General features: G+C 47.9%; 1 protein-coding gene across 1 annotated transcript in view; it reads right to left on the minus strand.

Moving 5' to 3' along the window:
• Nucleotides 1–1,143: 1,143 nt before the first annotated feature.
• The window catches only part of Prkch (protein kinase C, eta), a gene marked incomplete at its 5' end in the record, with an annotated part of 215,124 nt that continues 191,637 nt past the window's right edge, over nt 1,144–24,630 (minus strand). Inside the window, 4 exon segments of the mRNA XM_005399165.2 lie at nt 1,144–2,406; nt 3,868–4,011; nt 22,797–22,985; nt 23,627–23,765. Coding sequence (XP_005399222.1) covers nt 2,260–2,406; nt 3,868–4,011; nt 22,797–22,985; nt 23,627–23,765 — 619 coding nt within the window. The 3' untranslated portion in view covers nt 1,144–2,259.

Consider the following 24,630-nt stretch of genomic DNA (forward strand, 5'->3'; position numbering starts at 1 on the left):
CGAAAGGAGTGCTGGAAATCGAGCAAAGCCATCATCTGTTACATCATCTGAGAGGTCCAGAAAGATGGCAGGAGTGTGGACTGACCCCAAACCGGGGGTCCTGGGTAGCAGGCGTGAAAGCTGACTGCAACTGGACACACAGACTCCTCAGCGTGTGTGGGGCGCCCTGTGGCTGGCTGCGGTGATGAACTTTGCGAATACAACAGGAGGCATGCTTTACTTTTCATAGTTCTTTCCCAGAGTTGGGCAAACCATACCAAGAAGCTAACCAACCCCGTGGATCAGCGGAAGACCTGGCTCTGCAAAACGGCCTCCATGTCAGCCGTCCCCAGAGGCCTGTAGGACTGGAATGTAAAGATTTAGACTCTAGACCTGGGTTCACCCCTTCCCAATCTGACACTTTTGGGAAATCAATGGACTCAGCCTCTCCAAGTCTCTTTTCTTCGCACCTGTAAGACAGGCTGCAGTATTCGCGTGGTCAGTAACGCAACGAGCAGGAGCACGACCAGCCTGCCTCACAGGGAGTGCACGGAAACGCTGTGAAATGACACAGGCCAGCCTGCCCAGGAGACGCTAAGCGCTGCACAAATCTGCTCACTCAAGAGAGATCTTCCACCTTGGAACACACAGAAGAACCCACAAGGGAGATGATCAGCCCTGGGGAGGGCCTCCTCAGCCACTCTACAACCCCCGAACCTGCCTGGAGTGAGATGGGAGTTACATCCTAGCTGATCCTACGTGGGGAAAGGAGGCATGCAGCCCTCCGAGGAACAGCAGCTAAGCAGCGAGCCTCTCCTCCATCTCTTCCCCGGCTCTGGCAACCTCGGGAGCTACACTTGCCAACGGAACAGTCAGAAGATGGAGCAGAGCACTGAAGGTCCGCGCTGCATGGATGAGTGAGAACCACTCTGCCCAGCACTGGGGCTTCCGGGGTTGGCCCTGGTTTTGAATAGGAGTGGGGGTCAGTAAGAGGCACGCTGCATCCATTTTAGAGACACACAGAAGCACATGTGAGTCTGTCCGCTCAGGAATTTGCCTTGAGTCAAGAATTCTAGCTAGTCTGCTCAGAGCTTTTACTTTGATTGGAAATCTTCTCCCCAAGTGAGGAGAGGGAAAATCCTTCCAGACAAAAACAAAATTCCCTTTTGCTACAAAATGTATTTATTTCCAGCCACATAAAATTTTCCAGTGTCTTATTTGGTTCTACGTTATAAGGTCTGTTTTTGCTATATGCCCTGTTTACAGGATCCATTTCTAACCATGGAAGTGTACATTTAAACAAACTTCTTTCTGACAACATAAGTTAAATAAACAGCGTGCACATCTTCAGCCGGGAGTCCAGGGTGAGGCGGACGCAGTCAGACTTCATAGGGCAGCCGGCAGCCAACCACCGAAGCTCACCAGCCGCTGAGCCGAGCGGGCCGGCCGCGACCCTTCTGCAAGAAAGAGTTCTGTGCAGACGAGGAAACGTGACACGTGACGTGGAGAGGCATTCCACAGAATGCAAACACTATTCAGGTAAATTAAAAGGCCCAGGCAGAATGGAAGCTTCACAAAGGTAGAGCTACTGTGGCCGGGGCACCTTTTCGCTGGACGCTCAATAAATATCTCTTACGGAAAGTCGGGGTCAGAGGATCTGCTGTGATCATCGTCTGGGTACCAGTGCCTGTTTTCCACACTGGGCTTTGAGTTGGGAGCGTGAAGGTATCAGTTTTTACTTCTTCCGAGTACATATGAGGCGGCACTCATTCTATTTGGAAAGGAACCTTTCATTTCCTTGAGAAGACATTTACACTCTTCATTAGCATTTAGAGTCTGCTCGAAGACTGAGCTGCGGGGCGGACTGTGCTTCACTGGCTTGACCAAGGGCACTGAACGGTCCCCAGAGAGTTCTGATTTCTGTCTCGAAGTAAAAAACCTGTTTCCCTCAGAAGTACAACCTACTTCTTTCTTCACATAGCCTCTCCTTTTGGCTCCTGTTAATATCCCAAGCCCGAAGCAGCCATGGACTCTCACGGAAGAAGCGGCGATGTCTTCACAAAATCTCATTGCTGTGTCAGCTCTTTCCAGTGCCATGGCTTTCTCTGGACTTGAGACGGTCGATCTCTTGCAGTTCCGTCCTTCACAAGGCGGTGAACATCTGCTCCTTGAAGGTAAGACTGTGTTCTAAGGCGGATGCTGGGGAGTCCCCACAAAGAAAATTCCTGGGAAGTCTTTATTCCCTTTCGATCCTCCTACCATCTCTCTTTCCCCATTAGACTAGGGCTGCAATTCAGGAGACACATAGGAAAAGTTTCTAAACTCATCCTGGTTGATCATAGGCAGATGTCCCTCATCGATGGGAGTTAAAACTGGCTCTTCTTTTATGAAGTCAGGATCAAAATTACTGACATCTTCTCGGGATTTCTGCCAAAAAAAAGAAGGAAACAAGGGTCAGACTTGATGCACTTGAAGCTTACTCACCTTGCCTGGGACTCAGCCCATTCCAACGACCTCAGAGAACTGCTGCTGGCTCGGTGGCATTACTTTCAGGTACAATCACTGTGATTAAATACTGCTTTATGGCAATTCCACTGCCTGTGCATTATTAGGGCATTTGGTAACCATCCATTCACTAAGCCCCTGAAAATCCTGCTGAGCAGGCCAGCTTTCCACTGGAAGGCTACGGAATTAATTTGGTCACTCCGACCAGCCGGCTCACTCGCCCTCTACTCTCTATTTCAACGGAGGTCCTGCTTCCCAGCCAAACCCCAAGGGGCCACATGAGTGTGAAGCTGTCAGCCGAGGTTGAGGAAGTGTGTGCTCGCTTTACCTCCGTTGTTTATACACACTGTTACACACTTGAGGAGCTGCTCTCCAAAGACTTCTGGGAAATGCTGAGCTCGGGAAAGCCGCTGGTGGTGTCTCACAGCCTTCTGTCCGGCGGGGCTGGCTGGGCATTCAGGACCGCAGGTGCCAGCCTCTGAAAGCCAAGCTCTCCCTAATCCCACAGGCACTGGTGGGGGCTGGGGGGAGGCCTGTGGCTGGGAAGGGCCTTACCTGTGCTGCCCGCTGTCCAAAGCCTAGCAGACTGTTACAGAATAAGCCTACTCTCTGTCTGAAAAAGTTGCGTATAACTGTATATATTTATGAGCTAATGCTGGTAAGACCATTTCCACCAGGGTTCAACCTCTGGCTTTTCACACCGGACTCAGTAATTTCTCTCTCTGTCTTCAGAAGGCCCTCTTCCCCATGACTCTTGATCTGCCAGCAATATGGCTCTCCTGACCCACTAACGAACTCAGCTCAGCTCCCAGAGCAGCAGCTGGCCCACCCTAGAGGTGCTGCCCTTTTGGTATACAGCTTGGAGAGGCAGCCCAGATGCTCTCAGGATTGTACCAAAGGGGCTTGGCCTGCACTGGCCGGAACCTGGCCTCGTAGGTTTTATTATACATGGGCTCTCTAAGCCAGGAGCCAGGCTTGGTGAAAGATCTCACACCCTCTCTGCTTGCCTAGGGGCTGGGGACAGGCACATATGGTCCCTGGCGCAGGAACAGGAAGAAATTGGCTAGGAACAATGACTTAGCCAAACTCTTGGGAAAATCTGAAACACTTCAGGCATCTAGACCCGAGGAGATTTTAAATTAGTTGGAAGGGGGATGGAACTACGGCAAGCCAGAGGTGACGATTTTGTGAGAAGGAACCTGGTGCAGGAGAGACGCTACCTTGTGAATGAAGAGCCTGACCTTCTCCCAGGGGAGGCTGCCCTGGAAAGCATGTCAGGGCAACTTCTGGTCTGTCATTCCATAGGAGACATCCCCTTACTTCCCCCAAGGGGCTGGATCATCTCAGGAAGAGGAAGTCTACTGCAATGGTCTTGACACTTACAATTCTGGGTCGGAAAGGTGGTTCTAGCTGGCGACTGTTCAGTTGGGCCCAGTCAATTTCCTTAAAGAAAGGATGTCTCAAGATGGCATGCTCGCCTCCCTGTGTCGGGCTGCCCAGGCGCATGGTGGGATTCTTGGTCATGAACTGGAGAGAGAAACAGAGAAAGAGAGACTCGATCATTCCTTCACATATAATAGCTAGGTCACAAGACAGCAAGCGTTAGCCCTGCTTTCCGGGTGATCTTGCCTAACTAGCTGGATTTTCCATCATGGGCAGCACAACCAGTATGAATCATGCCTTAGAGGCGCAACTGCCTGCGTGGATTTATGGCTTTCCCACTTCCACTGCAGACATGGCCACTCAGTGAAGGCTGAAGGGTCCAGGTTTCATTCCTGTAAACACCATGTATTTTTTTTTCCCCTCTTTAAAGAAGCTCTTTATAAAATAGTGTGTCTTCTCCAATACTGCCGCTGTGGGCAGCAGGCATCTTATGAATGGAGCTACTTTTAGGAACAGCTGTGCCATTTTTCAGACAGACCTGCCCAACTGGCCCAGATTCTTGCTCTCTGCCCGAACCACAGAAGGAGGAGTGAGAATCATTATTTCTGGAGATCTGTATGAAGCAGCAGCAAGGGTGAATGCTTAAGTCCATCTCCTGCAAACAGAGCGTGGGCCACTTCATGCAGAAAAGACACATCATTCTAGAGGAAAGGTTTTTCTTTAAGGCCTCTCTTCCTTCAATTTTGAAATGGGTTTCCTGTCTGAGATGTTACTGCTGCACAGACCAAAAACTAAGTAAGTGACGCCATGCATGTGAGCAATGCTTGTATATAAATCCTCTGTCCTTCCATCACTTAGGAAGCCTCCTTGGTGCTCAGCTGCTATCCACATATTTGGGCTAAGTGCACTTTTGCAAAATGAACTCACAGGGTGGTTTTCTATTTAAAAAACAGCCGGGCGTGGCTGCGCATGCCTGTAATCCCAGCACTTGGGAGGCTGAGGCAGGAGGATCCTTGTGAGTTTGAGACCAACCTAAGCTACAAAGTGAGCTCAAGGTCAGCCTCAACTGCACAGTGAGACCCTGTCTCAAAAAAAAAAAAAAAAAAAAAAACCCCCAAAAAAAAAAAAAAAAAACCCTGCAAAAAAATAAATAAAAATAAAAAACAACACAACTAACTTAATTTCCCATTTCCCTCCCAAAAAGTTGCCTTTGATGAAAAAGGGCTTTTTTAATTTAAATGACGTTATCTTTAAATAGATTTATGACAACTTATGGTAACCCCTGAGCACCCCTTTCTAAGTCTGATTTGTGAACAAAGATAGAAGATAGAAGTAATGCTGTGTTTATAGAAACTGCGTTGGAGCTGAATTTGGAGTAGGTAAAAAGAGAATCTCACTGGTGCAGAGCTGGGAAGGTGGTATTTGGAGGCGGCCACCCTGTCAGCCCAGACGGCCATGCTGTGCAGCCTCTGGTGTTACGTTGTCCTGATGAACACAATAACACAGAGGGAAAGGCTGCAAGGCTTTCTGCAAAAAGCAGCAAAAAGGGAACTAATAAAAAATGAAGACACTGATGAGGTGTAGTGGCTCCCCCTCTTTCCAAATGACAAGGAATTAACCCCTGCCAGTCCAACCACTCAAATACAGGATGGCCAAAAGCTGCGTATTTTTTCATGAATTTTTATAATAGGAAATATAAAAATGACAATTTTATCATTTATTCAATATAAAAACTGGCTGACATGACAGCAGCCCCAATCGGGGGTAGACAGTCCTTAAATGCACTGCCTGAGTGCTCCAGGTAAACTGGTAAGTGCGTAAAGGATGAGGAGCTACCGGACTGGAGGTAGGACCCAAATAAAATAAGCATTCAGAGTTACACAGGTCCAGTCACAGCAGTTTCCATTCCAGGCACCTACAGTCAACAATGTGGAGTCAGAAAAGTCCATGTTTTATAAGTTACTCCATTGTCCAAGAGCTGGAAGTTCATACAGTTTGAGATCTCCTTGGATAAACTTTCTTCTCCAGGACGACAGCAGGGGAAAAACGTTTACAACAAACAAAACAAAAATGAGGAGACTGTCTCCCTGGGAAGGTCATGGGATATAATCCCTGATAGACAAGCAGTTGCTATTCTAAGAGCTAATTAACAAATAACAATGCTGCAAAAAAGCTGAAGAGACAAGGATGACAGGATAGACGCAGGTGCTTGTGGGAAATTCCAAGGCCTGCCAATGAGGTGGGCAGAGGACATCTCGTGAATGTGCGGGAACAGCTTGTTTAGCTGGGCAAGAGGGGCCCTGCAGGACCATATGCCAGGGTGGCAGAAGCACTGGCGACTGGGAGACTTTGCCCACTCTTCCCTCCCCCCACTGCGGGAAGGGCACTGCCTGAGGACAATCAGACCAAACCATGGAGGCTCCTCTTCAGAAAGCCACATCCCCGGGCCTGGGGACAGGCAGAATAACCCTTTCACTAGGGTGGTACTTTCTCTTGAGAGTCTGTAAGTCCTTCTGAATAACCAGTTTTGTTTTGGTTTGGTTTTTAGTATCCTGGCTTGAGCTGCTTAGGTGTAGATATCCTCCACTTTAGAAAAAACCTTTCACTCCGTTTACAAAAGTTTGCAGTGTATCTGTCGAATGCAAGGTAGTCCACTGGGCCTTGGGGTGTCTGCGGATGAGAAAGACAGTGTCTCTCCATTGACAGAAGGGAGAAAAGGCGGGTGAACTCTGTATACACAGAAGGACGAAAGGAAGAGAGACTTAAAGAATGCTGTGGAAGGGCCTTAGAACAGCTCCCGGAAAGAGCACTGCGCCTTGATCTCAAAGGAGAGGTGGTGCCTGACAAGAGGTGAGGATGAGGAAGACAACTGCATCCCGGCACACAGCCAGCACAAGCTCCCAGATGCGCTCCAGCACGTGTGTGACTGAGCTGGGGGACGGCTGGCCCTCAGGGTGGCTGCAGAACTCTACAGGCAGCCAGCTGGGCTCATGAGAAGGGTACGAAGTGGTGAGTGACCAGAGCAACCCTCTGATGTGGGAGGTGAGTCTGGCTATGGGGTCATGCATAACCCCACAAGGAGAGGCAAGGACTGGCGGCAGATGAATATGCAGTCTGAGATGACAGCTGAGAAGCCAGGCAGGTCAGCAACTCAGGGAGCTTCTAGCTAACGGGGAGAGAGTGCTGGAAGCAAGTGCTTAGAAGGCTGTGAAAGGGGAAGGAGCACCATCCATCTGGGGCCGGCTGGGGTCAGGGGCCACAGTCTAAGATGGCAGCATCCTCCCTGCCAGTCTGAGGGACAGGTGGACTCAGTAAAGAAGCAAAGGACAGAACGGCACTGATGGCTTATTATTTGCACCATTTTGTAGCATTTGTTCCCTCAGGGAACAGTGAGAGAACAACAAATCCTTCCGGGGACTGTAAAAGTCTCCTGAATCAAAACGGAATCACTTCAAACCCTAACCGAAACACGAAGCCTGGAGGACATGAAGGATGAGCTCCCGAACTGGGCAAGGAGAAGCCGTCTTCAAGAATGTTTGCCCCAATAGCTCTGGCTCATCCTTGGACTAATTTGGCCTTTGTTACTGATCCTGCCGGCGAGAGCTATCATTTCAGAGAACGCCCGTAATCCTCCTCACCTGGTTTTAAAAACAGCCCCTTGCCTCACCCTTTGAACACGCTCCTGATGATGGCGGCTCTGGTTTTCCCACTGCAGGGTCAATTTCTGAAGAAGGCTGTTCATCTTTGGGGAATCTGCTTGTTTTTTAGGTGACTAAAGATCTGAGTCTTGCCAAATCTGGGAGGCTGACAAGCTCAGCTGGGCCCGTGAGGTGTGCAGCCCCTCGCGGTGATGAGTAGCCCGACAAACCTGGGTGCAGGAGGGAGTTAGCCAGCCACCTCTCAGACCAGCTCTCTCAGAGCAGAGCGGGAGCTGGGAGCCAGGCAAGATCACCGGTGTGTGTGCAGAGGGAGGAGGGAGAGAATGAGGATGTCAGTGAAAGATCTGAGTCCTGGGGCTGGGGATTAGCTCAGGGGCACAGCGCCTGCCTGGCAAGCACAAGGTCGTGAATTCAATTCCCGGTACCGGGAAACGCACCCCCGCCCCCCCCAAAAGAAAAGATCTGAGACCAGCCCCAGCCCTCAGACACATTTTATTTAGTCCAAAAGTATGTTTTAAAAGTGTTTTAATTACTTGCCGAACATTTAAAACTAGGAAATGTCACAACACCCTGAAGTCAGGTTTTCCAACCTCCCTTGGAAAATGTGATAGTCTAGAACATTCAGCCTGAACTACTTCATCCTAAACAATGACCTGGAGTTGGGCAGCAGCTGCCTTCTGGGGACACAGATCCCCCGCCGGCCACTTGTGCTGCTCCCGTCTGTTGCCTCACACCTAGATGGCTTCCCTCCCTTGTTTCCGTGGCTCCTGGCCGCTGGCGCAGAGGGGGAAGGAACTCAGGGTGGCAGCTGGACAAGCTCAGGGAGAAGCCAGAGGAGGGCGGGTACGTGAGACAGAAACAGGGATGACGCATTCTGAGGGGCAAGAGGGGTGACGGCGGCGAGGGGAGAGAGGCTCCCTGGGCGTGGCCCGCAGCACCTCCACGCCACAACTTTCCAAAGACACAGCCACGGGAGCTAAGGAAACAGTTCAGCCTGGCATCGGTCACACACACTGGTGCGGGTGTGGACAGCCGGCAGCTGGGCGGCGTCTTGCCACCTTCCGGTGGGCACAGGATTCTCTATACACACCACAGTCTTTCTGCTGTGCACGGTGACAGCAAAATGCTTTTGCAGAAAACTTGCTCTATTCGCTTATGTCCCCAATGGGACCCAGATGTCAAACACATCAATAATGCTGGTTAGAGCAATCACTCTCGTCCATGTCTAAGTTCACACTTAAAACCCACCTCACCCCAACTGACCTCCTCCCTGATTGGGGCCGAAACAGGAAAGCTGGCGCAAAATGAAAATAATGTGACTTCATGAGTGATGCGAACACATGTACTAAAGGCAGCAGAATGTTTTCTAGAGCCCACAAAAGCACTTTCTAAGCTACAGGGAGTGACTGAGAGCCCAGCAGGGAGAGGTCTGGTTCCACCTTGAGTGGAAGTCTCACCCCAGGCAGCAGAAGGGCACTCAAGGGCGCATGGGCCGTTCTGCATCCCCCGCCCTCTGTGGGCCTCAGGAGAGCAGACAGGAACCAGAGCATCCGAGAGCAATCAGGCGCCCCTGGCTCTGAGAAGGAGCCCCTGAGCACTTCCGTCCAGGCTGCTGCCGGTGTAGACCCACCGGGGGAAGCACTCAGCCAAGCACCTCCCCAGGGCAGCTTGAAGGGAAATGTCCACCACGGTGTGGGCCACTGTGTAAGAACGTCCTGGAAAGTGCAAACTAGAGAAGGACACACGGAGGGGATCGCATCTGACACGGAGAGCACACAGGTGAGCTGCCAGGGTTTGGGTTTCACCCAGTTCCAGCACCGAGGAGCTGTGTGCCTATGAACAGGTCTGCTCACTTCTTAGGGCCTAAGATCAGTTATAAAATGAAGATTTCCCTGTACTCAGTAGGTTACAATGAGTACGTGAGAAAATCAATGTAAAGTGCCTGGTGCAAAGAAAGCCTTCAAGAAATGACAATATCACTATCTTTCAAAATAACTTGCTGCTCCATCTTTTTCTGCCTTAAAGCCACTAAGAGAAGCAGTGAAAATCTGAGGCCAGCCGTGACCCCAGGGCTTAGCTGCACGCCTTGCTGTAGCCAGGGAAGACAGAACAAGATTTGTTCTTGCTCCTGTAGTCCCAGGCCCCAACCAGGGGGGTGTAGCAACAGCTTTTGGGAAACAAATCTTTAAACAAGAAAACAAGTAATTTTCAGGGGTTTTCTTTCGTCTTTTTGAGACAGGGTCTCACTATGCAGTTCAGGCTGGCCTTGAGCTTACTTTGTAGCTCAGGCTGGCCTTGAACTTGCCACAATCCTCCTGCCTCAGCCTCCCGAGTGCTGGGATTACAGGCCTGTACCACCACGCCCAGCTCAATGCTGAGGTTCTTAAAGCGCAATTATTTCTGTGTTAACAACAGAAGGGAGATACTGAGTGCAGAAAGCTGGGTGCGAAGGAGCCAATTCTTTGACAATCTGGTGTCAGGCCCAGGACTGATCATGTCTCGTGGGCTGTGCTATGCAGGAGGATTGCAAGTTCGAGGCTAGTGCAGGCAAGTTACGGACTGACTGAGACCCTGTCTCAAAGTAAAACATGAATGAAAAGGGGAAGGCTGGGGAAGTAGCTCAGTGTGAAGGCCCTGGGTTTCATTCCTAGTTCCCAGTACCAAAAAGTATAAAACTAACTAAACTGTGAGTCTTGAGATAACAGGCTCCAAATGTACTTTGAAACTAATTAAAATGCAAGCAATGGCTGAAAGTGTGTTTTCCTCTTTTAAAATGTCTGATTTCACGGGAAGGGGACTAGTTATATAAATAGAGCAATTAGTCTAATAACATTTTCTTTCAGGAGCCAAAGAACACCGCATTTTCTACCCAAAGGCTGCATTTGGCTGTCGGGGAAACAAAATGACCTTCTCTTTTCATTCCGTTTCAGACCTTAGACAAAAGGCAGACCGAGTTAGCAGGTGACGCTGCCAAGCCCAAAGGGGAGAAAACCAAGCTCGGGACATTCTCATCAGCGTTCCAGGGAGGCTGCCCCGACTGGGAAGAAGGCATTAGGGTTCCAAAGAGAGACCTGGAGAGAAGGGCAGAGGAAGACCACAGCACACAGAACTGGGTACGGCCCGCTGCCACACGGCCCAGGGCACACAGCTGAGTGGCCACCCCGAGGCCAGCAACGTGCCCAGTGTGCGTGTGCTGCAGCACGGATCTGTCTTCTCCTGTCACAGGGAGGGTCTGCCCAGCTCTTTAGTGCATCACCCACCGTGGCTCTTCCTGCTCCCTGAAGTGGGCAGACACAGCCTTGGGCCAGCAGCACTCCAGCTCGGGGCAGCCATGTCAGAAGGAGGGAGGGGGTGTGTGAGTTACAAAGAAGGCGGCCCGGAAGGGAGATACAACAGGAGGGCTGTGACAAGTCCCTTTTCGTCAGGGCATGGACAGCTGCGGTGCGGCTGAGGCCAATCCACCGGGTGGCACGGGGTTTGGCAGGCAGAAGGGATACATGCACGGACCTCGGGCAGCTCTGGGGAAGGGAAGGCTAATCTCAAGGACAGGCTCTCAAACAAAACAGTGCTGCTGTGGAACACCGAGCGAGCTAAAGGGAGCTCAGACTGGACCCTGACGGAACCTACTGGCAGCGCTGGAACTAGTACCATGAACATCTATGGCAACGGCTCGTCCTGCTGGGTATCCAGGATGGTTTGGGAAGGGGATAGCTGCGGGACTGGAGTGGAGAGGGTACAGAAAAGAAGGGCGCAGGTCTTGGAAATGTTACAGCTTAAGAAGCAGAAGACATTTCTGTGATGTATGTATGTTAAATACTCTGTATTGCACTTGGTGTTGATTTAAATGTTTCCAATTCGTTCTGTATAATCCTGGGAGCAACTGTGATGAATTCTCACATTGCACAGGTCAGAAAACTAAGGAACAGACCCATCTGTAACCTGTCCAGACTCACAGATCTGGGAGTGGTGGAGCTGGGACTTGAACGCAGGCCCATCGGACTAGAAGCCTTTGCTTTTGGTCACTAGGTTTTGCTTCTTCTTGAGGGTCCCAATCTTCTCATTTGCATTCTGGTTTAAAGAGTTCCTGTAGTCCCAGCCCCAACCAGGTGACCCTGGCGAACAGGACAGGTTGGGAGGAAGCCCGGCCTCACATCAGAAGTGCCTTCCCTGAGATAAGAATTCACATCAACTGCGGGTCTCCTTCGGCCCCCGGCCCATGCTTCTTTCTCCAGTTCTATGGAGGGAGAGGTAGCCGAGACGTCACCCAGGACAGGTGCTAAGAGAAGGGGAAGGAAGTAATGGTCCTAGGAAGGACCTAAGGAATCCTTCCATCTGGCCACTTGATTTCCTTCAGACAACAGAGAATCTGCGTTGGACAAGACAGAATGACACATTAATGTTTTCAAGTGTCTGAAGAGCTGCTGGCTACAAGAGGAGTCAGGCAGTTCTGAATGGGAGAAATAAGTTCAGGGGGTAGAAGTTAAGGCATAGTATGAGGATAACAAAAACAAAGCAAGTTTTTAAAAAAATATACACTATCATTTGGTGATGGAAGGGGCCTTCCTAACAGGAATGAGATTTCACGGAAAGTGTGTGAAGCAGAAGCTGACCGATCTGCCCAGTGCGGGGCGCGAGGCCGGATCAGGGCCCTTTACAGCCTGCACCAATAACAGGCTACAAGGACCTTAGCCTCTCTTTCTTTTGTTCTTAAATTTGCCACTAAAGTTCTGGAGGAAAAAAGCTGGCATGTTGAAGATGACTGTGGCACCCTCAGCTACAAACGCCATGTATTCTTTGGGTGTGAAGCGGACTTCTCCTCATAAAAAAATGAAGCAAAACTTTCTCAAGCTGATCTGCCTGAGCTGCTGTTGGAGGAACAGGAGCATGAGTCTGAGGGTGTATGTGGAAACGTCAGTGGGCCCGAGCTTTACCCAGCAGGTTGTAATGGAGCTACATTAAAAGATTCTGTGAGGCATCTCTAGAGACCTACCACAGAGTGTACTTTATTTGCTCCTAACAGGACTCAGGACAATACGTGGCCTGTACTCTTCCTGTTCCCACACGGGGCAGGAACACTGCTCAATTCATAGCTGGCTGCACTTTCTGTCCTGTCTGTGACTCGGGCACAACAATCTTTTCATGGACATATACTTTTGAGGGCTGCCAACACCCTGCCTTTCCTATGCTTTGTAAAATGACTGCTTTCCTGAGTCCCAAGCCATGTCAGTAGCCTCACCCAGATCACCTGATGGGGCTGGTTAAAACCAGGTAAAGGTCAGAGGCAAGTCTCAGAGATGGCCGCCCAAGGCCATGCACCTGTGCTGATGTGAAGACCTTTGTTAGCCACGACATGGTTCTTGCGGAGCAGGTCTCAAGCAGCCCTGGCGGACGGGGCGGTTCCATGGCTCTTCCCTCTCTTCCAAGGGTCAGAGGAAAAGGGGGCTCACCCCACATGCCGTGCTACAAAAACGGCTTCGCTCATCTTCCGAAGTGGCTGATGCAAAGAAGTGAGTGCTAAAGAAGGCTTCTCCAGAGGCATCGCATACAAAGCCCTTCACTTCCCCCGACTAAGCCCAGGCACATATTGTTCTTTATCCTGGACACACATCTTTCGTGTTTAAACCACACCTACCGATCAACTGCTAAAAAGTATGCAGCTTCAATAGTTGACTGGGGAACTTAAAAAAGCAAAGATGTGTTGCTTCTGTTCACAAGAGTTTTTCCAACTTAAAAAAACACAACTCTTCTAATCCACAGACAATTAGTTAGCTAATCTCCACACAGAAAAGATTTTCATCTCTTTACAAAACCATTGACATCTGTATCCTCTAGCCGAAATAGAGATTAAAGAGACAGCTGGTACGAATACGCCATAAAAAATGGAAAGAAGTTCTTCACATTGTTACTGACAAATAAAACATTAAGGCCTCTATTCTCAGGAAACTTATAATCTAATGAGGGGGAAAGTATAACTTCAGCAAAGGATATGGTAAGAAACATCAATAAGGCTGGGATGGCTCAGTGACAGAGCTCCCACCCAGCATGCACAAGACCCTAGGTTCAAGCCCCAGCACCCCGCAGGACTGCCTGGCTACATGTTAACCTCCCTTCTTATGGTAGGATCTTTTGGTAATTTTGGATTTTCCACATTACGGTATTTGAAAAGCCAGTGCTAATGATCTGGAATTGGAGCCTCTGTATCATTACAGCTCCATCTTTTCCTCCTCCCAAACCTCTGCTTTGCTGACCATTTTTTGAGCATTCCAACCTCTGCCAGGAGGCCGGTGGAAAAGAGAAAGGGGTCACAGTGCTCCTCAAATCAGCTGCCTGACCATACAATGGGATGCACACACAATCTTCTACGGCTCCCCCTCCAGTGTACCCACAGAAAAGCAGGGATCCTGAAGGCAAAGCTCGGGTATGAGATCTGATCCGTCCGATGACGGATGAGCCTCTACTGGTCCACACACACTTTGATTTCCACTCAGCTTAGAACAGAAGCACTTTATAATCTCTTGATGTCAGGTTTACAATGCCTCCAGAACTGACAAAAGGAGACTCAGGAGAGCACACCAAACTTCTTTCAACACTTCTCTCACTGGCCACCTGTGTGAGCTCAGAGACAAAGGTGCTGCCTTCGCGGGAGCCGGTTCAGAGCCGGCATGGAGCCATGTGACCTCTCATGGGCGCTGACTCAGCAAGGGCGCTGCCTTCCGAGATGGCTTTGCTCTCCCAGCTCCAGGACCGTGCTGGACTTGCCCACGCCTTCTGTCCTGAGCTAGACAGGCAACACCCAGGTGACCCTCTGAAGCCCACACAAATTATCTATTTTCTTTGTTGTCACGATTACCAACATTTTAGTATAATTTTGTGTCAGCCTAGGAACACAGTATAACAGCAAACATGTAATAGATAGTTCAAAAGCAAGTAAAATAAACAAACTCCAAGGTCAGCAACCTGGAAAGCCTTTATCTATTTTTACACAAATGTGTGTATCTTCCTATCTCCTGTTTGTGCTAATTTCTGAGGCTACTGCCAATTTTAATAATCAATGCTCTGAGAGGCCGGGCTGGGGCTGTTTGGAGAAGTTACACGGAGTGTTAAGCAGATGCATTTAAAGGAAGATAAGAGAGGCAAAGGGCAGGCAGGAAACAGTCCATCCACTGGTTACTTTTAGTCCTAAGGATCACTGACCAGGGATTTGGGGTTTTCAAGTCCTGGGCTGCAAACTGTGCGCTCTAACGAACCCCACCCAAGGGCGCCAGGCTCTCTGGGAAGTATCCTCCCAGTCACATCCTTCGTCCTTGACTCGTGGCTACATGAAATTTCTGGATAGCCATACACAAAGTCCCAATCTTGGGGGTAGCAAAGGAGGAAAGGGGACGGTAAAGGTAATGATGGGAAGGGAAGGTACAGGAAAGGAATATTGGATTAGGACTCCGAAGGCGCGGGAGCCTGTCCTGCCAGTCACTCACTCTCACCGAGATGCTGCTCAAGGCCACTTCCCCCCAGTTCAGGGGACTCGCTGACATTGTTATACTAAGAGAAGTGCTGAGGTCTTTAACTCTGTGGGATAGTTTATAAATAGAGGGTGAACCATTTCCCTAGATACAGAATTATATTAAGACCTTCCATGTTAGAAGAGAATTTAAATTTTCTTTTAGAGAAAAAAAAAAGCAAGCAGAATATCGAACAGACAAAAATCCAGGAATGATTTTGACCTTCTATTGAGAAACAAATCATCAGGCAATCTCAGGAAGCCGTGTCAAGCTGAGTGAACCCCAAGGAGGCAGTGGGGGAGAAGGCATACCATAACTTAGCTTGAAGACCCAGGTTCTTCCTATTTCTCCAGTGGGACAGGGCCCACCTAGCTAGGAAGAAGAGGACCTCACAGGCTCACAAGGGCAGTAGTCCTGGCAGCCCCAGGAGGACTCTCCTTTTCTGTTTCCTTTTTTACTTGCTAAAAATATTTCTTGGGGATACACTGAGCTACTGACTTGGGGCTGAAGGATACTCCCTGAGAATGCAGGCAGACACTTCAGAGAAGCTAAAGAAATAAATGAGTGCATCAGGAAGCAATGGTTAATTTTATCTGGAGCATAAAAGGATCAGGGTGATGTAGACTCCCAGTCCAGGAACCCGAGAGTCTTCCTTAGACTCAAAAGATATAACTGGGGTCCACAGGAGAGCTGGCATGTGGCTCAGCTCCTTGGCTCTGTGTGTATTTGTATTACTAAACCATTTCCCTTCATCTATGAAGGCTGAGCTTGCGTTTTCTATACAGGCTAGAGGTGTTTCTTCACAGACACTTGCCGATCTTGTAGAGGATTCCCACTCTGTGTTAACACATACATTCTTCCTCATTCTTAAAACGTTCAAACATATACCAATAAAGATGACAGTCCCATGGATCCCAAACTCTACCCCGTATAGACTTGCCATGACCGACACAAGCAGAATCTTGTTACACCTGTTCCTTCACCCATCCTGGGATTATTCTGAAAGAATTCCAGCAATCATTCCTCTGTATACTCCAGTCTGTTGGTCCCCGCTCTCTGCCACAGCTGGAGTGATCTTTCCAGTGTGAAACAAGGACATGCTCGCACACCCTGGCTTAAAATCAAGCTCTCAGAGACTTGCCTTCAAACTTCACACAAAGCTCAGGCCCCTTCCTGTGCCTCGCCTTCTTCACTCAGACTTACGCTTTCTTCGGACTCACCTCCTGCAGTCCCTGTGCTCCCTGAGCTTGGGACCCTCCAGCCACCCAGCCACTGAGTTCGTGATGCAAAGGGGCTTCTCCTTCTCAGGACCCACACAGTAAGTGTGACCAGGTTCCCTTCCGATTTTACTCTTAGCTTAAAAGTCACCTCTGGATGGTCGCAGGTGAGGACAGGTGTGGTGAGGTCATCTCTGCCTGCCCTGCTTTCAAAGCACCTTTTCTTCCTTTCTTGCCACATGTTAAGGACAGTGGCCCTCAGTTCATGAACTGAACTTGTTCTACGATTCTGGAAATGATGGCCATGTTTGTGTTCCTGTGGGAAAGATGGTTGCGGCTATGCTCATTACCTGATGCAGAGTTTGCGAACAAAAACAAAATTTTGCTGAACACTTCTGTTTGTGAACAAAGGCACTGTGACCTGATGTACCACTGAATATAATTATAATATTATTACTTCTTTTTTAAAATTTGAGGCACTGCAGGTTGAACCCAGGGCCTTGCGCACGCTAGACAAGCACTCTATTGCTGATCTATGTCCTCAGCGCCTGCATAATTGCTTCTTTCAATCACCTTCCTTCCTGCCACATGAAACTGTAAATTCCACATGGCAGGGATCATGCCTAGTTTGTTAATCAACTAAGCCTCAGCATTTTGCACAGAACTTGAAAACAGCAGAGCATGTCTGCTACACACACACACACACACACACACACACACACACACCTATGTAAGCCTGATAAGTAAATAAATGGATCAATGTCTATTTGGTTATTTGTACCCTTCCCACCATGTACCTTTGATTTAGACCAAAAGCTCGTAGAAAAACAAAACTACAATTATTTTAGGAATAAAAATCTAGCACGGCTTTGTGTGCAATTAAGCACTTAATAAGCTTGATGATGTTACTACACAGAGTTCAAGAACAGGCTGCGGATAATGAGACCTCAAAGCATGTTGTGAAATTACAACTCATAATTTAACAATACTAATAACTTACTCTTATAGTGTGTGTTCCACTTTGAAAATACTTTCATGCATACTTGCCTTGTTTGAAGTTGGTCCTGTAGGTGGTTATCACCACCACTTTACACCGGACCAAAAGCCAGTGTCAGAATTAGAACAAGGGCTTGTGATTGCAAATGCTCACTGCTTTCCAACGTGTGAGGTCCCTCTGTCTCACTGGGCCTCAGTTTCCTCAGCGATAAGCCAGGGGTTTGTACAAAAAGTGTTGAAGGACCTCTAGCTCTGCATATCTGTATTTCTGTTTCTAAGAGTCACAGAGTTCCATGAAGTTACGAGCGAAGGTAGATGATTATACAGTCCCTACAGTTTTTAGGATTATGTTAGACACCACTCATCAATTCAAACTATCCGACATTAGGTACTATATCTTTTTTTTTGGTACAGGGAATTGAACTCGCACTTGCCAGGCAGGCACTGTGCTGCTGAGCTATCTAATCCCCAACCCAACATCAGGTATTACAGACCCAGAATGCCTGAACATAGGTGTTCACAAGATTTTGGGAAAAGGTCTCAGAACTATATTGGTAGAGAAAACAGTATAACTTGATCTGCCATGGGACACAGAATAAAAGCTTGTTTGGAGCCCTTGAAAAGATACCATCTGAACAAAGTCCTAACATGAATCCATTCCCAAGCTGTACACCTAGGTCATCTGGCAGAGAACCATCCGTTCCCACCTTGCCAGAACTACTCAAAAGTTACTGTGGGCAGCAGTTTCCGGGTGAATCATATTACATAACCACTGACTTACTTCACTGGAAGTAAAACCTGCAGACATGTTGCAGCCTTGCATGTTTATACAGTCTGAAGTCATTCCTTCCTGGCTTCCTCCAAACCCTCTTCTCAGCACCAGGTCATGCCCCACCCCACACCCTACTCCCTTCACTCTTCTCCTCTCCCCTATTAACATGTACTCTGTAGTTCTTGGTGACTGGTGATCATCTCCAACCCTGCACCCGAGTTCCAGACCCACGGGATCAGTTGCAAAGTGTACGCGTCTCTCCAAACACCTCCGGACCCATCACTGTCCACCTGCCCGACACTCACCTTTCCCTCTCTCCACCCGGCACTTAATTCTCCCGCAGTATGAATATGTAACTCAAGTTCCCGGGACTCACATGCTACTTCCTGTTTCTGAGGCTTTGCCCAAGTAGTTTCTCTACCTACAAACTACTTTTCACCCTGTCCACTTGAGTGCCTGTAATTCTCCCTTAAAACTCAGCTTGAATGTCACTTCTTTTGTCTTGTCCCGAGGTTGCCTTCCCTGTACTTGTCTCCAGAGAAAGGTTTGAGAGATCATTGTTCCTTGGAAGTATACTAAGTATTTGTTTACCTGGTCTCATTCCTTCTAATCTGTGAGCAACAGGAGAAGAACTTTTCACATCTGCGTTCCCAGCATTTAGCAAAGGAAGACACGTGACGAGCATGTACCGAATGGAACCGAGCGTGGTTTCTGATTGCCAGAGTATCAGCTTCTCCTCTCTTGATCACAGATGCTCTTCTCACGGTAAGCGAATAACTGCTATGGCAGCACTGCTCAAATGCACAATCTTTAATGCTACCACTGACTGTCATCTTACTATACTGAAAGTTAAACAGGGAGAGATCCGCATTATGTGGGCAGTGAGTGCGCAGCACCCTGGCACCGTCCTCAGTGGCTAATGTTCCTGGTACTATAGGAGAGAATCACAGCAGGAAATAATCTGGGTACTAGAAACACGGGGTGCTAAGAGTAGAATGATATTTCTTAATGAGAGGTAGAAGAAAATGGGGAAGGGAAAGGTACAGTCCAGCCTGGAATCTTTGCCTAGGCGTCAGGAAATCTTAGACTCTGATTTCATTTTTCCCTCTTCTCTTTCTATAGTAGCAAAATACACATCACACAGAACTCTACTATTTTTTAAGTGTACAATTCAGTGGCATTAAGCACATTCACATTGTTGTGTAACTATCTCTATCTCCAGAAGTTTTCAGAAAAAATAATCATGACGGTGTAATGAGGAAAAGAGTATCTGGGCCTACCTAAATCAAGTTGAAATTCGAGCCAGAAAGCAATCTGGATGGTTTATGAAGTGTGCCTTGCTATCTTGAACCCTCTTCCTACTATGCCAAAGTAGTATTTTTTTCATACACAGAGCTCTTGTAGCTGGAGATCATGTCCTAAGTGCTGTCTCTGCTATGCGCTGCTCCAACCAACCTACACACGGTCCAGCCACTCACGCAGTAACCCTACAGGACAGACATGGCGCCTCATCGGCAGAGGAGGAAACTGGTCCACAGCTAGGCAAGGGAAGAGCCAGATCTGCCTCCAGGACAGCTCTGGGGTCCACAGGCAAGTTCTTAACTCCCATGGCTCTGAGGCCTTTGCCTGCTCAGTGCTTCTCTGCTTTGTATTTTTCCCCCAGTACTGGGGATCAAACGCAGGGCCATGCACATGCTTCCCAAACACTCCACCTCTGCGCCTCATCCCCAGCTCTCTCCTGAGTCCTGAGCGCTCTGACTGCTTTCTCTCTTTGTCTCGACACACTGCTATTTAAATGTCTCATTCAGCCCGCTGCACAGATTAGCTCAGTGTCCTGGTGACAGCAGTTGAAGTGTCTTAGTTTTAGGTATGGAGACTGGAATGTACAACATGGTCCACAGAGTGCTTTTGTTTTGTAGTAATTTTATCTGACAACTTTTAAGTATATTTCAGAAAATTGCTTTGCAGGCACATTCTTTGAAGGTGGAAGAAGCGCAATGCTCATTGTGTGTTTGAGAGGTATACATGTATTTTTCACTTAATCTTGACAATGACCCTATGACCTGGATTTTATTACTGCTCTTTACAAGCAAGAGCACTGAGACTCAGGGAAGGAGCTCATCAAGGTCACGCTGCCAGCCCTGCGAATAAGCCTGCTGCCCAGCTCCGGTGCGGTAAACACGAAGCCTTGTCCCTTCCTGTGGGGATGACACCCCAGAGGGAACACCCAGGGCCATCTAGGAAAGTCAGTGGGAGGCAGAGGAGATGGAACCAGCTCAGCTGTGGTCTCCAGCAAAAGGAGAAGCTGGCGTTAGACAGGAGCCGGGAAACAGGAAGAGATTCACAGCTTCCCGGAAGTGGACCTGCAAGGAGAGGGGACAGTGGAATCTCCAAGGAGGCTGTCATTCTCTTTAGGTGAGGTGCTGGAGGCTGCTTCCTCTCAGAACAGACTGTGGAGGGCATTACTGGGTAAAGCACATGACAGTCACCAAAAACATATTTACATCAAAAATGCAGCTTCAAGGAATTGAGTTTATCCAGTCTGCACACTTACATATAAACTATAACGCCGCCCAGGACCTGCTCTTGGTTCTACAAAGCTTGGCTAAAGGGGTGATGTCTAGTTTCAGGTTTAGTTGAAAGAACTCTCTCAGGATGACTCTGAGGTACTAGAATGAGGTTGAGGAATTTTTCTATAACTATGAAGAAAAAAATTAAGAGAAGGTGATGAAAGAGACAATCAACCCAAAGAGAGATGTGACCTCTTCAGAATTCCACTACACTTAGATTCAGAAGCCATGAGGAATTTACTGTAGGCACACTGATTTAGACTATTAATCCCTAAATGGAGAAAGATAACGTTTCTTGAAGCAGAGGATAATTTTTATTTCCTATTTACCATGGTTTCAAGCAGAGTACTCCTTATACACCAAGCCTAGTAATACAGATTTATTTTTCTTTTGTAGTCACTCACCTTATGCTCCTTAGTAGGGACTGAACTCATGCTTTTGCACTGCACTACACTCCTAGCCCTATCTGTTTATTTATTTATTTGAGACTCACTAAGTTGCTAAGTTGCCCAGGCTGAATTCAAACTAGTGATCCTCCTGCCTCACAACACATACTGCTTTACAGCTTGAAAAGCATTTTCAGTTGCATGAGGAACTCTGGGGTCCTTCTTTTAAACATTAAAAATGCTAAATCAGCTACAGTGATTGAACAAAACATGTGCATCAAAAGATCATTGTTACGCGGGTGGTTGTTGCAGCCCACGGCGGTCAGCAGGCCTTGGGAGTCACGAACGATCGGTTTTTGGGTTATGGAAGCTGGGAGAGTAGTAATGCAAAGTAAGCCTCACTCCTTAGCACCATGAAGTTGTGACGTTACAGCTGACATTATCAAGGTCAGCTGCGGCCAGTGCAGGTGAGTATGATCCCCTACCGGGAAATTTAAAACTTCATGGCACATATTAACACTTCTCCATGACTTTTTCTTTTTATGTGTAAAATTATAAAGCTCATGTTCTTGATCTCCTCAGTCTAAAATTCCTACTGAATATATAAATAAATTGTTCTTATGAAAATATACCAGACAGGAGACATTTGGTAAAACTCCAAAGTATTATGTTTGTATTTCTTTTTGAGATTCATGCTTTCTCAGTTTCAGGAGAGTACTGGCTTCTGAGTCTCTAAGTCTCAAGTTATGAATTATGATCCAGTTTGCAATATTTGCCTAGGAAGGATTTCCATGATTATTTTTCTTTCAGTGATGTGGAGAATTTTAGGTGACAATCATGACTTCAGTGTCAGTACACAGGGACCAGCACACAAGGTATCCTCAAAAGGGTACTGACTGTAAGAATCATGATTTCTAAAGAGATGAGTCTTTCAACAAGACAGCTAATATTTATCATATTTAATCTTTTACTTCAAATCACAAAAAGGATATAACTCTGGAAAGATTAATTGAAAAAATAGAAATTGAGTGTAGTATCTATGAGATAAGATTCCATAAAAATCTCACAAACATGATCCAACAGATAACTGATTTTTCCACTAGTTAAAGGACTTTTATTTCTGCACCACTCTGCATATAGTAGATGACAATCAGTGATTTTTTAACTAGCTATGGTTACAGCACTGATCCCAATTACATATACTTTGCTATTTTCAACCTATAGGCATCAAAGCCATGTTTCTGCCCCACTTCAAAGGCACACAACAGAGTGCCTCAAATCCATACCAAAAAAGACTTCCTCACCATGACACATTACCCTGTCACATGCCAATCCCAGGCTTGACACCTGGTTTCCATGGAGAGAACACAGTGGCCAAAGAGATCTATAGAAATTTGGAAAACTTCCCTCCTCTCTCTGCACTAAGGGAAAGTGCCCTTTGTCCTGTGCCTCAGACACTGCTGAGAGCACAGTTACCACCATGAAAAACTGAGAATGGTCTTCGCTTGACCCCGGCTGAGCCCTAACTATCTGTAATGGGAGCATCTCTTCCCCTGCATTCAAGCTGTAAGTGCTAGAAATACTTGACTTTTGACAAACAAGACTATAAACCGATATTACATTTGGCCTAGAAATCACTATTGCATAAGAGAAGAAAATAGCCTGGGGGAACTACAGTTCTGTGATTCTTTAAATTGAAACACAAATTTTAGTTAGGGCTCATGGCTTCCTGGTAGAAGATATTAAAAAAAAAAAAAAAACCACGTAAGAAGCACATATGACAAACTGGTTTGCACCAGTTCAGACGCTGGCTGGAGAAGCCAAACTTACAGATTTTAGGATCCCTGTAGCATCTGCATGGAGCCAAGTGGGGTAGACCACTTCGTCATTCAGTATGGCCTCAAAGAGGTCGTCTTCGTTCTCAGCCTCAAACGGCGCATGACCGCACAGCATCTCGTAGAGCAGCACGCCCATGGCCCACCAGTCCACTGCAGGCCCATACAGCATCTCCTGGAGGATCTGTGCAAGGGAGACGGTGTGAGAAGTGCCTTGTGCATCTCACTGATCAAGGTATTCTTTGTGAATAAGGACTGTAACAGGTTAGGAAATATCAATGCAAAAAAACAATAAAAAATATTAACATCTCCCATGCTGGCACGCACGCCTCATTCCATTTCCCGAGTGGTCTGTCTTCTCTGTGCTCGACTCAGGGCACCCTCTCTCCTAGGTGATCCAACACTGGCGGCTGCTTAGACCCAGGCTGATCCAAAACAGAGTGGGCCTTGGAAATATCTCCATGCTGGCTTCACTCACTGACATGGGAAAAATTCAAGAGCTTGTCTTTATATCTGTTAAACGGAGCCGTTAAATGAGTGCAAAGAGGAAAACAGCCATGAACAGAATACATTTAGTTCTTATTGAGGGCCAAAGCCTAAAGTAACTACAAGGTTTGCTAAAATGTTTTTTTTTAAATGCAAATTCTTGTTTACAGGAACGTGGGACATCTTCAGCCCCATTCACGCAATCAGCCATACGAGTCCAGAGGCACCGGCATCAATACTGCCGGAAAGCTATGGCATGCAAAAAAGGACAGCGGCACTTCTGGTCAGGGCCACCGCAGAGCTCAGATTTCAAAAGCTTCACCAAGCAGGTGCACTCACCTCTGGAGCAATGTAGTCAGGGGTGCCGCAGAAGGTGGCCGTGGTGACTCCATTACAAATGCCCTCCTTGCACATTCCGAAGTCAGCCAGCTTACAGTGACCTTCGTGGTCCAACAGCACATTGTCTAGCTTCAGATCCCTGAAAGAAACCGACAGCGGCACCAGTCAGGGCAGCCAGTCCCCAGATCTCCCACGCGGAGAACTGGTTCACAGGACAGGTGATCAGACACACAGCAGCCGCTGGGCCTTGCGCACATTCTTCAGAAGAAACGGACTTCTCTGGGACGCCACACAAAAAATCTAGATCCAATCTCAGAACTCGCTTTGGGAGTCCTGATCATGGGTTACCACAAATGGCTAACCACATAGCATGTGCAGACTGTGCTTTAGAAATGGAGGCAAAAGCCCACCTTTCCAGGGACTCCGTGTACCTTGTTCCTGTAAGAAATCATCCAGTCCTTTCCCCAGCTTCTCTTCTCTCTAGCACCCATTTCTGCCCATCAGCATGCACTCAGTAAGTACTCGTGGAGAGTGTCACAGCTGTGTGCCAGGGCTGTGACGGACACCGAGAGAACATGTGATCTCCGTCACACAGAACTCACGATACACCAGAGACACACACACTGCTAGACTGTAAACTGCATGGGATCGGGTAGATTTGATTCACCACTGAGGCTAACATAGTGTGCTCACTAAATACCAGCTTCTCTCTCCCTCTCTCTCTCTCTCTCATACACACACGCGCGCGCGCACGCAGCAGAGGATCAACTGCTGTATAATTCAAGTGGCACAATGAAAATACGTATCAAACACTGTGAGAGAAACACACAGCAACAGTTCCTTCCACAGAGGAGAGACGAACAGCTTCAGCACAGGAACAGAGGCTGAGCCAGGTCTAAAGGAATGAGTCAGGGGCTGGGGATTTAGCTCAGCGGCAAAAGCGCCTGCCTGGCAAGCGCAAGGTCGTGAGTTCGGTTCCCGGTACCGGAGAAAAACAAAAAAAA

This window comes from Chinchilla lanigera, unplaced genomic scaffold (genome assembly GCF_000276665.1).
Source record: "Chinchilla lanigera isolate Chin_1 unplaced genomic scaffold, ChiLan1.0 scaffold00065, whole genome shotgun sequence".
Lineage (NCBI taxonomy): Eukaryota > Metazoa > Chordata > Mammalia > Rodentia > Chinchillidae > Chinchilla > Chinchilla lanigera.